The sequence below is a fragment of the Myripristis murdjan genome, chromosome 7, assembly GCF_902150065.1.
Source record: "Myripristis murdjan chromosome 7, fMyrMur1.1, whole genome shotgun sequence".
NCBI lineage: Eukaryota > Metazoa > Chordata > Actinopteri > Holocentriformes > Holocentridae > Myripristis > Myripristis murdjan.
Window position 1 is genome coordinate 31,888,839 of NC_043986.1, and position 14,545 is coordinate 31,903,383.

The 14,545-nt window shown below is 42.9% G+C and overlaps 1 protein-coding gene and 1 non-coding gene across 2 annotated transcripts; both read right to left on the reverse strand.

Moving 5' to 3' along the window:
• Positions 1–919: 919 nt before the first annotated feature.
• On the reverse strand, positions 920–13,852 carry LOC115362360 (uncharacterized). The gene is made up of 16 exons (XM_030056252.1): positions 13,543–13,852; positions 12,277–12,353; positions 12,057–12,158; positions 11,888–11,947; positions 11,717–11,786; positions 11,104–11,269; positions 10,413–10,482; positions 9,492–9,647; positions 6,654–6,710; positions 6,382–6,507; positions 4,794–4,918; positions 4,498–4,549; positions 4,341–4,411; positions 4,066–4,233; positions 3,196–3,304; positions 920–3,107 (listed from the first exon to the last, which is right to left on the reverse strand). The coding sequence occupies exons 1-16, from the start codon at positions 13,727–13,729 to the stop codon at positions 1,113–1,115; spliced, it is 3,591 nt and encodes a 1,196-aa protein (XP_029912112.1). The 5' UTR covers positions 13,730–13,852; the 3' UTR covers positions 920–1,112.
• LOC115362833 (small nucleolar RNA SNORA17) lies at positions 5,488–5,608 on the reverse strand. Its single transcript, XR_003928562.1, has one exon. It is a non-coding gene; the product is annotated as a small nucleolar RNA SNORA17 (small nucleolar RNA).
• Positions 13,853–14,545: the final 693 nt, after the last annotated feature.

Here is a 14,545-nt window from a genome sequence, read left to right on the forward strand (position 1 = left end):
ATTAGACATGGGAGAAGAAATTAATGCCAGCCAAGATGCCACAAGAGACAGTTCAGTGCTTCCCCCGTCTTCCCGACACTGTGGTTGACAGCACAGTTGAATTTGCTACACCCAAGCCCCTCACACCTATCAGGAGCAACCAGCCTATCAGCAGAGGGAACCCCCACCCAGCCCCCCTTGCCCTCTCTGTCCAGACATTGCTGTTGTGAGGATGAAATGTCTGTTTTATTAAAAGTGCCACTGAAGCACAACAGTGACCTCTGATGTTTGATTGTGTCATTCCATTCCCGGCGTGTCGGTGAATATAAGCACACATTCTCAGAGCGGGGGGGTTATTCTGAAACAAGAACAGACAGATTATAAAGCGAGGTCCCACTGACAAGTCTGGTTTATTGTAATTGACATAAATGTCATAATCATTGACTAACAACATTTCTGAAATGACTAACAATGTCAATAACATCCCAAAAGCAATCCAACTCTGTGAAAAGCACTTCAACATTATCTAGTGGTACATGACAAGTTCCAGTGGCAGTGAGAGCATTTACAACCATGTTTTACCTTGGTGGGACATTTTTAGCATACAGACATCCACGAGTATTGGCTTCCCACAGATATTCATGTCATTTTGAGATTCCGCTTCATCAGAATTAGTAACCAGCCTAACACAAATTTAGATATTCATCCTGTTTCTGTGCCACAGACATTTTAATTTCTTTGAAACCCAGAATCCACCAGACATTGTTTTTGTCCCCTGCATAAGCAGCTTGGGATTTCACAGTAGCAGAGATGACTGTGGGTTCAGTTGTCCTTTATGAATTTTCACCAATATTTATCTTAGGGAATCACAAGGGGTTACAGATGGAAAAGAACAGGGATAAGAAGTAGGAATTCATACAGAATGACGTCACACTTTAGGAAACGGCCTCATATTAAATTTTAATAGTGTTGAAAAGTTACTGTCAACTTGTTAACTGAATGTTTCCCTTTTAAATACATGGAATAAGGCACCTGTTTTAGAGAATATGGTACATCAATCACAAGGACACATTCACATTATAGAATTCACACATTTTCATCCAGCATCCCAACTGATTGTTTAACCACTGAAATCATTCCTTAGGACTAGGGTGGCCCTGTGGTTTGTCGTCACCTCTACCCTGTCTATTTGAATCAGGTGTCTCAGTTTTGCTGGATTCAGCCTTCTGGGTGTTGGCAGCTGGAGTGGCAGGTGACTGCTCGGTGACTGGACTTTCTTGTGTCTCTGAGTGTTTTGAAACGACAGTGTCTGTATCAACCTTTGTTGCTATGTCAGGAATAGCTACCGTGCCTGCCTCTTCAGTGACTTCAGTTACTACAGCCTCTACTTCCTTGGCAAGCTCTGTTGCTATGGCTTCAGCTTCCTCAGCATCAACCTTAGTCGTCAAAGGCTCCTTCATTACCTCTGCAGCCACTTTCTCAGACTCCTTAGCAACCTCTGTTGCTATGGCTTCAGGCTCTTTGGTAACCTCTGTTGCTATGGCTTCAGCTTCCTTGTTAACCTCTGTAGCTGTGGCTTCAGTTTGCTTGACAACATCAGTTGCCATTGGCTCTGCTGCTGCAGCTTCATCCTCCTTGGCAACCTCTGCTGCAGTGGCTTCAGCTTCCTTGGCAACCTCTGCAGCCACAACCTCAGTCTCATTGGCAACCTCTGTTGCTTCAGCCTCCTTGGAAATCTCAGTTGCTATGGCTTCAGGCTTTGCAGAAACCTCTGCTGCTGTAGCTTCAGCTTCCATTGTGACCTCTGTTGCTGTGGCTTCAGCCTCCTTGGCAACCTCTGTTACTACAGATTCTACTACTTCAGCTTCAGCTTTCTGGGTATCCTCTGCTGCTATGGTTTCAGCTTCCTTAGCAGCAACCTCAGTACTAGTTATAGGCTCAAATTCCCGCACAATTTCTGTAGCCACAGTCATGGTCTCATTAGCCACATCTACCACTGTTGCCTCTGCCTCCTTGATAACACCTGGTGTTTCGAATTCAGCTTCCAAAGAAACCTCATTTGCCTCCTTGGCAACCTCACTTTCCATACTTTCAATCTCCTTGGAGACTGCTGCTTCTATCTCTTCTGCCACAGTTACTACAACATCAGCTACCTTAGCAACATCAGTAACTATCACCTCAGCCTCCTTAACAATGGTTGCCAAAGATTCAGCCACTTCAGCAACACTGGATGGGGCCTCTGCCTGCAGTGTATCAGTTGCTAGTGCCTCAGCAACCTTGGTGGCTTCAGACTCAGATTCTTGAACAACAGCCTCTTGGGAGATAGCAGCCACCGTAGTCTCTGGTTCTTGAACAACACCAGAAACAGGTTCCTCTAATTCCTTCTCCTGAGCAACAAAAGAGGCCGGTGTTTCCAACTGCGCTACAGCATCTCCTCCTGCCTCCTTGGCTATTTCTGTAACCTCAAGCTCCTGAGCAGTTGGGACTGTAGCTGCCTTTTCTTTGCTTATGTCAACAGTTTCTTGGGCAGAGGAAGTCGGGAAGACCTCAGTCTCTTTCGCCTCAGTGATTAGATCCTTCAACTCAGGCACAACAATCTCTATAACTATAGATTCCCCTGGAACCTCCTCCGCTAGATCCCTGATGATCTCAGCCTCCTGCACCACTGGGGCAGCAGTAGCTGTCTCAACAATGGTTTCAACTGGTTCCGCCTCTTTTAGGCTTGGAGCAACTGCAGTTGTCTCTGCAACGATGAAGCTAGCAACTTCACCCTCTTTAACCAAGACAGTTGCCTCTTCAGAGAAGGCGTCTGCTTCCATCTCCTTCGCTGGTTCAGTTGCTGTTGCTGCCTGGGCACTACTGATCACAGTCTCGGCCAGTGGAGGGACTTCTTGGATGGTAAGGGATGTATCTTCAGGCTGGGCAAGTGAAGCAGCTTCTTGGACTGTGAAACCAAGGGAGGTTGCAGCCAATTCCTTAGGGAGGACTACTCCGATCTTACCAACCCCTTCCCCCGCCTCCATCAGCAGCCAATCCATTTTCTGTGCATGCTGCTTTATGGCATCATCAACTCTTGAGTCAATCATTTCTTCGGTCAGAACTCCATTTTCTGAGGCATATGCCGCAGCCTTCCAGGAAAACAGTAAAATTAAGTACTGTCTTAATATATTTTTCTCATAAATTTCATATTTTGTGTCAATGATCCTCTCTACTCACCTGCCAGGCCACACCAAGTTTGGAGATTTCACGACCAGACATGCCTTCAGTTCGCTTTGCAATGTCTGAGCACTTCTGTCCATAGTCAAATTGAGCCAGCTTGAGTCTCCTGTTGAGTTAATGCAAATGAGATTTGTAAGTGAGCCTTGACATCTTAAATTAATCCTTATCACTGATTATCGATATATTAATATGAATACATTACAGAAGAAATATGTTTCATATAATTTAACTAACAGGAGATCATTATGTCTCTAGCTGAGATTTGGTATTCTCCCACTGAGTATTGAAACGCTACATTAACTTTGAGGAAGAAAAACAAATTTGTTCAATGTATCATTTAAATGATGTAGAAAAATGAATAACATTTTGTTTTGTCCTTTTATTTGAAATCTCAAAATAATTTATGCAGTACAGTGAAAAAAAAGTTGTTGTTTTTTTAGTATGGATGACGCACAATGATTGAGCTCATTATTTACTCATGATAGTTAGCTAGTTATTTAGAAAGCCTGGGAGATGAGAAAGAAAGCTCTTTATATAAAAAGTCAGCTTTATTCTGACAAAATCTGAATTTGGATTTGGATTTGTATCTGGATTTGGCGTGACACATAAAAAATTGATTGATTCATTCATATTAAAATATTTCCAACTGAGGACTCCCTGAGGAGCATTTCATGAAAGCAATATGGAAGACTCAGGCACCACATCGATGTCAGGACTGAACACATTATACACATCATTATGCAACTTGAGCTAGCAAGGCGAGCCCGAGGGACCAATGCTTTCCCTTGCTGCACTGTAGTAAATCACGTCTGCAACACAGCAATAGCAGGGCTGTGCTAAAGCTATTGTTTCAATGAGTGTACTCACTGTCTTCCTGCAGTAGCAGGTCCCAGCACAAATTTGTCAAAGTATAGCCGCACCAATCTCTCTCTTTCCTCCAGCCCTGGCAGGCCAAAGTTGACAATCTCATCAATACGGTCGTTTATGGCCCAATCAAATTGTTCTGGCTGGTTACTGGCAAGCACCAACATAAACCTGCGCAGAGAAAGTGGGATTACTTAGACCCAGCCAGCGACCTTTTGAGTCACAGCAATGACCTTTTCATGCACTGCTGCACACACTGAATAATGTAAGACACCAACTTGTTGCTCTGCTCCCCAGTGCGGTAAAGGAATGCGTTGAGGGTGGCTCTGAGGTCTTCGCTGATTTTCTCCTGCGATGCAAAAAAACATGAGTCATGAATATATGATTAAAACACATGCCACCATCAACATGCACAGGTTCTGCGGCGGAACTTACAGTGGCTCGCTTACGCAGGAATGCATCGGCCTCATCCACAAACAGCAGGAGGCTACAGAAAAATCAGAGAACATGAAAGAGAATGAGGTTAATGACTGCCATTTGCTTGAGGTTAAGGAAATTACCTTTAAGGTAATTTGCCAGTAGAATAACAGCAGTACTATCAGCTGAGAGACATTTGTAGATAGTATGTAACAAGTCTACTGCTTAACTTACAGAAACATTAGTAAGCATTAGAATAATGTTAATTCACTGCTCATGGACTAAGCCTGGAGTAAGGGGAGTAAGTGCCCTACCCACGCCTACTGGTGCTTGCCCAGTCAAAGACCTTGTGCATGGCAGTCACTCCATCACGTCCCATGGGTGCCACGTCGCCACCTGTCATAATGGCGTAGTCCATCCCTGAATGCAGAGCCAGTTTCTGAAAGGCATTGAAAAGACCTCTGATCAGAGTAATGGAGTGGTGATAAAACAAAATAAAACTAAAACAGATTAATATTGTTGTATAGTTTTCTTGGGATTCAAACAACTTCCTGAAGTTAAAAACAACATATATACAAGCATTTTTAAGTGGTACTCCACTAAATCAATGTCTTTTTTATTTTTATTTATTTATTTATTTTATTTTGGTGACTTTGCTACCGTCTTTTCTTTGCTAATAGTAACTACTCATTTCTTCAATTAATTCCAAACAAAATGAAAATATAAAACATCACCTCCTGTGAACCGCAGAGTTTTTCCCAGAAAAGACCTAACAGACACCGGGTGTCTACAATAATACATTTGCTGTTCTTTTTTCTGAGCGATAGCAGGTGGGGATAGAATGAGGAAATTGCCAAAATAATACATAAAAGTGCTTACAATTCAAAGATGTCTGCTCATGTGAAAATCAGTGGCCTGCGCATATCACCAAGATATGTTTTTTCCTCCTCTTTTTCACAGTTACTCAGGGACGGGTTATGAAAAAAGACACATTGGGGCAATTCTCCATTTGCTGGTGCTGCAATCAACCTGAGCAACCTGAGCAGGTAGCTGGTGCAGATGAAGCCCACTGACCCTCTGCCACCTAATGCCCTACTAACAGCTGCACTGCAATGCCTCTAGGGGCAGTAACAATTGTTCTGAGATTTCATGAACCGGCTATAGGTAGAATTAGTATCATATCAATCCGTGGTGTAATAAGCTTAGGCCCTCAGTTACTGAAATATTGTTTATGTTGCTTATATCGGTTGTTCCTTTTGATGACTTATTATTATTCATTTATTTATATGTGCATTCATTTTGTAGAATAGAAATGAAGGATCAAAAATAAATTAATTCCACTACTACTACCTATAATCCATGCACACTCAGTGGCCACTTTATTGGGTCCACCTGTACAATCTAATAAAATCCAGTGCAACTGTTGTGCCATAAAGTTTCCTTTCCTGCTGCCTATAATGCTCAGGTTGTCTTGTTGTCACAGTAATAGAGGTGTTCATTCACTTCTATGTTTGGCACTGAGCTCATAGTGAGTGCTGCTGTTGGACTGGACTGCATTTTCCTGACAGCTGTTTCCAATATTCTGTCCCCCTCATGAATATAAGTAGGGAGGACAAGAAATTGGAAACACCTCTCAATATAATGTAGTCCAGTACAAGAGCTCTGCAAACTACAACCTCAGTAATAAACATAGAATTAAAGTGACACATTCTCCACAATGTCAACAAAAACTGAACATTATAAACTTTGTTAAAAGGTAGAATTTATGGCAGAGGTGATGCACTGAACTGCATTTGATTGTACAAGTGGAGATGATAAAGTGACACTGAGTGGATATATATCACTGGTATATTGTGTCTTACATCTGCTATGGGACAGGGAACTGCCCAAGTCAAGGTGTACCTTGGCAAAGAGTGTTTTTCCAGTGCCTGGGGGTCCATACATCAGGATGTTTCTGTATAGGCCTTTATTCTGCCTTGTGTTACGAGTGGTAATGGCAATGTCCCTCACACGTTCCTCCAGAGCTGGCTGTATGATCCAGGAGATGACAGCATTCAGAAAAAGAGAAAGAAAAAAGAAAAAAAGAAAAAAAATGGATCGACAGTGCATGAGTGGCGTTAAATTGAATCCTAGTGTGCACAACAGATGAAGACTAAACCATGTAAATCACTCACACTAAGCACGACACCCTCCAGGGCGTCCTGGGGTCTGCTTCTCAGACGCTTGGCTGTCTGAAAGGAAGGAAACAAGTTGTAGAGGCTGGATTGCAACTAGTGTGACTGAGCAGGGACCATATCTCTCTTCTCAAAAAGGCTACAGCAGCCTATGAATACATTAGTGGTTACACAAGCCCTCATTTTACAGGGTGACAAATCATTTAAAATCCTAAAAACAGCTATTCAATGCATGCATCTCACATTCAGGCCTTAAAAGCTCATTTCACTAGTTGAGTGATGTAACAAATGCATTAGGATCATTTTACACACACAGTGATTGCAAAGTTTTCATTATGTTTGTTTGCCGTTGTGCACAATAATAAAGCAAAATGGTTCTTATGCACACCTAAATGTCAGGTGCTGGGAGAGTGGCGAATAAAACGGTCAATTCCTGCGTGCCATCTGCACTACAACATTTATTTTATTTACGCCATGTTTTGGTACACTGACTTTGCTTGGGTTTCTATCTAAAGTATTTTACCGAGGACAACCCAGGATGGAATAGATCAATGGGAATCGGATCCTGACTGGAGAAAACAAGAACACACCTGATTACATCAGAGATCAGTCAATAAATCAACAGTAGAATCCACATGAAACAATCATATACATCTAACATATGGATGATACAGAATTAGGCTGATAAAGTTGTCATAGTAAAGTAGTCTAATGGTAAAGCCCCTTGCAGTCATTGATCCGTTTTTTTTTTTCCTTTTCCCCTTCAGGTTTGACTGCTGGCATCAACATCAGGGAGGTCAATGCACCCAAGCTTTGCATAAATAAAATAAATGTTGCAGTGCAGATGGCGTGCAGGAGCTGAACCTTTTTTTATGTTTTAAAAGGAAGTGTCCCAAGTTGAGTCCATTTAGCAGGATTAGCACAATGTGTTGTAGGTGACAGCTGAATGAACAAATCCACTGGAACAATTTTGTGTCAGGAACTACATTTGTCTCTGTTGCCAGCTGTTACAAGCTGAAAACCTTGAGTGAAACAAGACTACGAGGAATAAACATTTTGCTGTGATCCAGCTGTATCACAGTATATGAACAGTGGTGCTGGTTGCTCATATATTGAAAGTAAACTACATGGACAAAAGTATTGGCCCACACCTCTTAATCACTGAATTCAGGTGTTTCATTCAGTCCCTTTGCCACAGGTGTATAAAATCCAGCAGCTAGCCCTGCAGTCTGCCTTTACAAACATTTGTGAAAGAACGTCTGGTTCTAAAGAGCTCACTGAGTTCCAGCATGGTGCTGCAATAGTGATGTAATAGGATGCCACCACTGCAACAAGTCAGCTGGTGAAGTTTCTTCCCTCCTAGATATTCCACCATCAGCTGGAAGTGGGATTATTGCAAAGTGGCAGTGTTTAGGAACCACAGCAACTCAGCCACCAAGGGGCAGCACCACGTAAAGTTACAGAGCGGGGTTGCCGAGCGCTGAGGCTCATAGTGCGTAAAAGTGGCCAACGCTCTGCTGACTCAATAACTGCAGAGCTCCAAACCTCCTCTGGCATCAACATCAGCACAGAAACTGAGCACCAGGAGCTTCATGGCATGGGGTTCCATGGCCGAGCAGCCGCATGCAAGCTTCATATCACCAAGCACAACACCAAGCATCAGATGGAGTGTTGTAAAGCACACTGCCACTGGACTCTGGAGTGGTGGAAACATGTTTTGTGGACTGACCAATCATGCTCTATCTATCTGTCGGTGTGATGGACGAGTCTGGGTTTGGTGATGCCAGGAGAACGTTCCCTGCCTGACTGCATTGTGCCGACTGTGCAGTTTGCTGGAGGAGGGATAACGCTATGGGCTGGTTTTTCTGGGCTCGGCCTTGGCCCCTCAGTTCCAGTGAAGGGAAATCTTAATGCTTCAGCTCACCAAGACATTTTGGACAATTCTCTGCTGCCAGCTTTGTGGGACCAGTTTGGGGAAGGCCCTTCTGTCCCAGCATGACTGAGCCCCAGTGCACAAAGCAGCTCCATAAAGGCATGGCTGGCTGAGTTTGGTGTGGAAGAACTTGACTGGCCCACACAGAGCCCTGACCTCAACCCCATCCAACACCTTTGGGATCAACTAGAACAGAGACTGAGAGCTGGGCCCTCTGGTCCAACATCAGAGTCTGACCTCACAAATGCTCTTCTGGATGAACCGACAAAAATTCCCACAGACACACTCCAACATCTGGTAGAAAACCTTCCCAGAAGAGTGGAAACTGTTCTAGCTTCTAGGGGGACCAACTCCATATTAATGTCTATGGATTTAGAATGGGAGGTCAGAAAAGCTCCTCAAGGTGTGATGTGGAGGTGGTCCAATACTTTTGTCCATAAAGTGTATGTGATTAATAAACAATGTCCAGGCAAGCTACATTCATTTACCACAGCTGATGGTCCTGTTTTATTTAACCTTCTGAACATAACTGCCCTTATTTCTTTCATAAGTGTATTTTTTTAAATTGCTACTTAGGTCTATGATAATGCAAAATATATGAATTATCAAATTAAAATAAAATAAAAGCCTGACCCTTACTTTTTTTAGGATTAGGATTTTTTTTTTCCAGGTAAGACTCTACACTTTCCTACAAAACATTTGTGTCTTCTCAGGCCAAAGTAGTGATTTTAAAAATGTTTTTGGAAAAAAAAAAAACAAAAACATTTCAAATAAAAAAGCCCATGGAATTCACACTGTCTAAAATCACAACTTGCGCCTGACAGTACATAGTATTATTGAAGAATTCTTAGTATTGTAGTATTAGCATTATAGTATTGGCATTAACAAGTGGAATCTAGTTTTACCTTGACAGGGTGTTTTATAGCCTCAGCAACAGTGATTCTGGAGGTTTCTCGGACCAAAGAGGGCTTGCCTAGGCGAGCCTCTATGTAGCGCCCCGCCACCCCTGTGGCATTCCTCGCAGAATACACTCCCACTGCCAGCAAGGTCAGCCCGGCAACCTGCAGAGGAAAACGCACACACACACACACACACACGAGTCTTCAATTGAACTTTCTGTACCACCTACCAATATGGCAACTCAATATAAAAGTTACCAGCCATTCTGCATTTCCACCAGCCAAAACAGTGTTCGGTAGGCCTGTTGTTAGACATGGGTTTGACATAATTTGCAACTGAAATACTGCAGAACAGTTTTCACTTCTAAATATAACAACAGGTCTTTTAATGTAAGACTAGACAACAACTAGACCCGGGTCTTTAATATATTCTAATAAAAGCTTTGTTTACATTGTAGCGATTGTAAAATTGGAGTAAAATCAGCCTTTAAGCCTGTATTCAGTTGAGGAAAAAAGTAATTTATGCAGCATATGCAAATATAGGGCTGTCTAAAATTTAGATGGTCAAAATAAATCAAATAAAATAAAATGCAGATTGGACCTTTACATCATGAAACAGCTGTTCCTAGCAAGGAGGTGTATGAGCAAAATAACATTTGAAACAGTTTAAAATATTTACATTGTGTATTGGAAATCTATATTATCTGCCACTTTATACCCTAAGGAGGAGTGTGGCTTCACCTTCTCAAACAGATGCTGTGATACTTGCAGCCTGTATTAGCTGCATTAATCAAGTTCACCAAGTTGGCTGGTCATTTCACAAGATCACCCACCAGAGTTAACCCAGGACAAACACCACTGTTATCCTCAGCAGGCTTCCTGCAGGGGAAGATGTGACAAAGCCTGACAGGTCTGCCTTTGACTTACCGCCGCTGTGAGTTTGTCCCAGTCCGAGATGAAGGCCTTGAATCCCTCCCCAAACACTGTTCCTGCCGTCCTGCCAGGAACAAAACACAATTATTACACTGACTGCCTCTATTATGGCAGCTGCAGACACTGCTGCACTCAACCAGAAATACTAGCAGGACAGACGGATATTAGAGGGCAACATTCCAGTTACTCTGAGCATTTAGGAAAGCCAAAAATCCTTAGCAGAGATTCTGAATGTTTGGCGGGCTACATTTTACATTGCAATGAATCATTTCGCAAATCATCATCAAATTTGTATTTTTAAGTGAAACACCAACCTAATAATGTTCTGATTCTGTGGCAAACGAAGCCGTCCCCGGGGACTATTTTCCCTGGTGGATGGACCGTTTCACTCCATCCAGTTTCAAAGCATCAAAACAAAACAGTGCTTCCGCTTTTAGGTAAACTAATGTGGACGACTTTATGACAGTGATGGAATACTGGTGTGAAGAAAGTCTGAAGTCTCTGAAAGTTCATTTTCATATCGTGGTGGAATGAATGGAAACCAGTGGCTGGATAATAGGGAAGGAAGGTTCGATAATATGGCTGCTCGCTTTGGGAATAGATTAGCAGACATGTGAAGTATATACTTTTTGCAGATGTCACGCTAAACATGCAGAATCATCGGTACGGTCCTTTAAAAACTCACTTTATAGATTCGAGGACAGTTTGTCTGTGCTCTGCAGCTTTGAGGCGGATCTGCTCCCTGATGAGGTCGGCGTTGTCCCGCTCCACCTTAGCGCGAGCTTTGGCCTCCGCCTCCACACGAAGCATCTCGTTCTTGTGTCTCAAGTCCATTTCATGCTCAATGGTGGCTGGGCAGGAAGGAAGCTGGGGGTCATTTACTGCGGAAATGAAGCCCTGCATACAAAACATCTAGGACCAACCGATTGTTTTGACCTCCTTGACGCGGGCCGGGTTTACCGAATCGGGACAGTTCAGATGATAAAAAGGTGAACTGACAATCACAGCATGAGACAATTAGACTGAACCGACTGCTCGGCAAACCCTTCCCATATTGGAAAGAGAAAAGACTTCACACACTGAGAGATTACTCACACAACAATTGAAAAAGTTTAATTAACCAGCACAGGAAATTTGATAAAGCTCGGATAAAGATACAAATGCAATTTAACCTCAAGACTAAACAAATAACCATGCACAACTGCATCAATAAATGTCGGCTCTATCTATAAGCACACATGCCTTCTAAAAAAAAAACATGAATATGGAGCTAGTATGTATGTAGCTAGTATTATTACCTTTCCTCATAGCCTCCTGCTTCATGACAGATTCCTCTTGTTTGCGGAGGTTGTCCTCATTGAGGAATTGCTATGAGGAAAAAAAAAAAAAGAAAGAAAACGGAAGGCATCATCAGCGCTCTATTCAAGTCGATCTGAGATTTATTCACAGCTTCCCTTCAGAGAGATTACCTGTTGCCTGAGCTGATCGTCATACCTCTGCCGGGCGAGTTTGTCTTGATACTGTGCCCTCTAGGGGGGGGACACACAGAGTAATGAATCACACTTTTTGAAACAGTTGAAACTTGGAAAACGGGGAGTGACACAGCCTTGATGCACCAAGACATGAGTGATGACATACCGCCTGGTTCTGCTTGGTCTCCTCGCCGAGGGTTTTCCTCCTCTCCTCCCCCTGGAGCTGGATCTGCTCTCCCTTCAGCTGCTCCACAGCCACCTCGTACTCCTGTTGGGAAGTCCAATTTTTTGTTAGTGGTTTTGACTGGCATCACCGAGGTCGGTCATATGATCTCGTTCTATTATCACAGCTTGTCAATGGAGGTGTGTGTCGCTTTGATGATGACCTTCACTTTACTCTGATGCTCCAGCTGCAAAGTCTGCTCTTGCATACGAGCCAGAGCCAAAGCCTCCTTGGCATAGCCTGTCGAAATAAACAGAGAAAAAAAATTGTTAAAAAGTTGGCAAATCCAGCGCTTTCATTCAATATCACAATGTAGTGGCAGCCTGAATAAAAAAGTGAATCAACTGTTGCCTCCAGGGTGTGATTATCATGAGCCAATCAGCCATCACAATAATAAAAACAAGCTAGATTTTCAGGAAAGAGTGTATATTTTCCCCGAAACACCATTAATGAACACCATTAAACTGGTGGGCAAATTGCACTTAGCTGACTTTACCTTCTTATATATTCCTGCTGTCAGGATTTAGTTTAATCCCTCTATCCCTCCTACAGACTACAGAGCTCTTTCTTGAGATGTGCTTGACAAACACCGGTTAAAAATACACACTCACAAGCATGTTCTTTTGCACACAGAGAAGGGGGGTGGGATGTGATCTGAACATGTGAGACAGACAGGGACAGGAGAGGAGCTCCCAGGGACACTTTGTTCCTCTTTATTCTCCGACACACCCACTAAAACTTGAATATTGGGCTAAAGACTTTATGCTGTTTTCCTATAGTCTATACGCTGAAACATGCATGCACCTGTGATAAAACCTTTAGTTACTTTGTAGCAAGCGTTTGCACCAAAGTAAAAAAGAAGAAAAAAAAAAAAAAAGAAAAAGGATTGAGGAAAAATACCACTACATACAATTCAATAATGCCTTGATTATCTCCAAACACTTACACGTCGGAGACAATAATTTCATTTTAATACAATTTTTATGATTTTCTGGAACATCCAATGCACCAAGCAGCGCTTCTTTCCGAAAAACCTCAACTTTTAGAACTAGTTCATGTTACTTTCCCTCGCCCTCCACGCTGTATTTTGGCGGATGGAGATTATGGGAGCAACAGACGAACTAGTATTAAGTTTAAATTTTAGGAAAAAGACACCGATTTATAACAGGTATACGCCGACTTAAGGTCTTATGCTGTGTTCTCAGATGCGTGTGCATTTGCCAAAAGGCAGGGAAATATTAAACTAGCAGATTTTTGTTTGTAATCTGGCGTAGTGCTTTCACTGCAGGATAGAACAGAGCGTACCGGGGAAACAGCACACGCACAAACTGTCCGTGTCAAAGGAACATGCAAATAATCCCACACAACATCCAGCAGTGAAATGCAATTTTAAAAAACTAAATACTGGTGAAGTGAGTAGGCTACGCACGGGATTTGTCAAGTTCCTTGGCAGCTTTTGCAGCTCTTTCCAGTCCGGTCGGGTCGAAGTTGCTCCATTTGTCTCCAGGTTTGTCTCCCCCCGGTGCCCCCGGGGCCCCCGCTGCAGGAGGAGCCGGTGTCTGCTCCTCAGCCGGCGGCGACCCGGAGCTCTTCCTCCAGCCGAAGAGCCACGACATGTTGCTCCGGTGCGATGTGCGGGACGGTACGGTGTGGAGAAGTGCTCCTGGCCCGTCCCACCGCGCCGCTCTTTAACAAGAGGCCATGCTGCTCTGACCGCCGTCAATAACACCTCAACGTGACAGCACCACTTCCGGTCGGCGCTTTCTAAATAAAAGGTGCATTGAAGAACGCGCAAAGTTTTGGAGAAAGAAATACTAAGCAAGTTACAGTTTTTTTTTTTTTTTCAGTCGCTTTTTCCAGTATAATGAAACTGGGATCCACTTTGTCATCTTCACCGCCAAACCACAGCAGAAGTTTTCTTTTGCAAATGTGTTCACACCTTTCATTGGATTCACACATTTTTCACTTCTCACATGTGTCATTTACATGGCCCTGACTCCATTGACTTCACTGTGGTAGTCAAAAGCAAAACATCTGCTCACAGCTGATAGAAATGACCTGCATCACTGTGAAATCACTAGTGCACCTGCATCACTAACCTTTCCACAAATCACCAATCAATCAGTATGCACCTACAAAAAGGGGCCTATAAATTGTATTCTGTTTTGTTTTTTTTTTTTCAACTCCTTTGAGTTTTTCTGTGTAATACTGTATGTGAATTACAGTATTTCAGTTTTTGCTATCAATACAGTCAAATTTCACTCCAAAGTCTTTCTGAGTTTGGATGCAATTCTTTACTGTAAGTTCACATTTGAATGTGTAGCTCACAGGAGAACCTGGTTCAAACTGATGTCTGTATTTTGTATTCTGTTGTCAGCCGTGTTACAGTACAGTATAAGTTGAGTTGTTTGAGGGAAATATTGGCTTTTGCT

Bases quoted from the DNA above. Each gene is read 5' to 3' on its own strand.
- LOC115362360 (XM_030056252.1), bottom strand. From the start codon at position 13,729: ATGTCGTGGCTCTTCGGCTGGAGGAAGAGCTCCGGGTCGCCGCCGGCT. The intron at 12,159-12,276 runs GTCATCATCAAA...ACTTCCCAACAG, and splicing joins AGCATCAGAGTAAAGTGAAG to GAGTACGAGGTGGCTGTGGA. The intron at 4,412-4,497 runs GTAAGTTCCGCC...TTTGCATCGCAG, and splicing joins TCCTGCGTAAGCGAGCCACT to GAGAAAATCAGCGAAGACCT.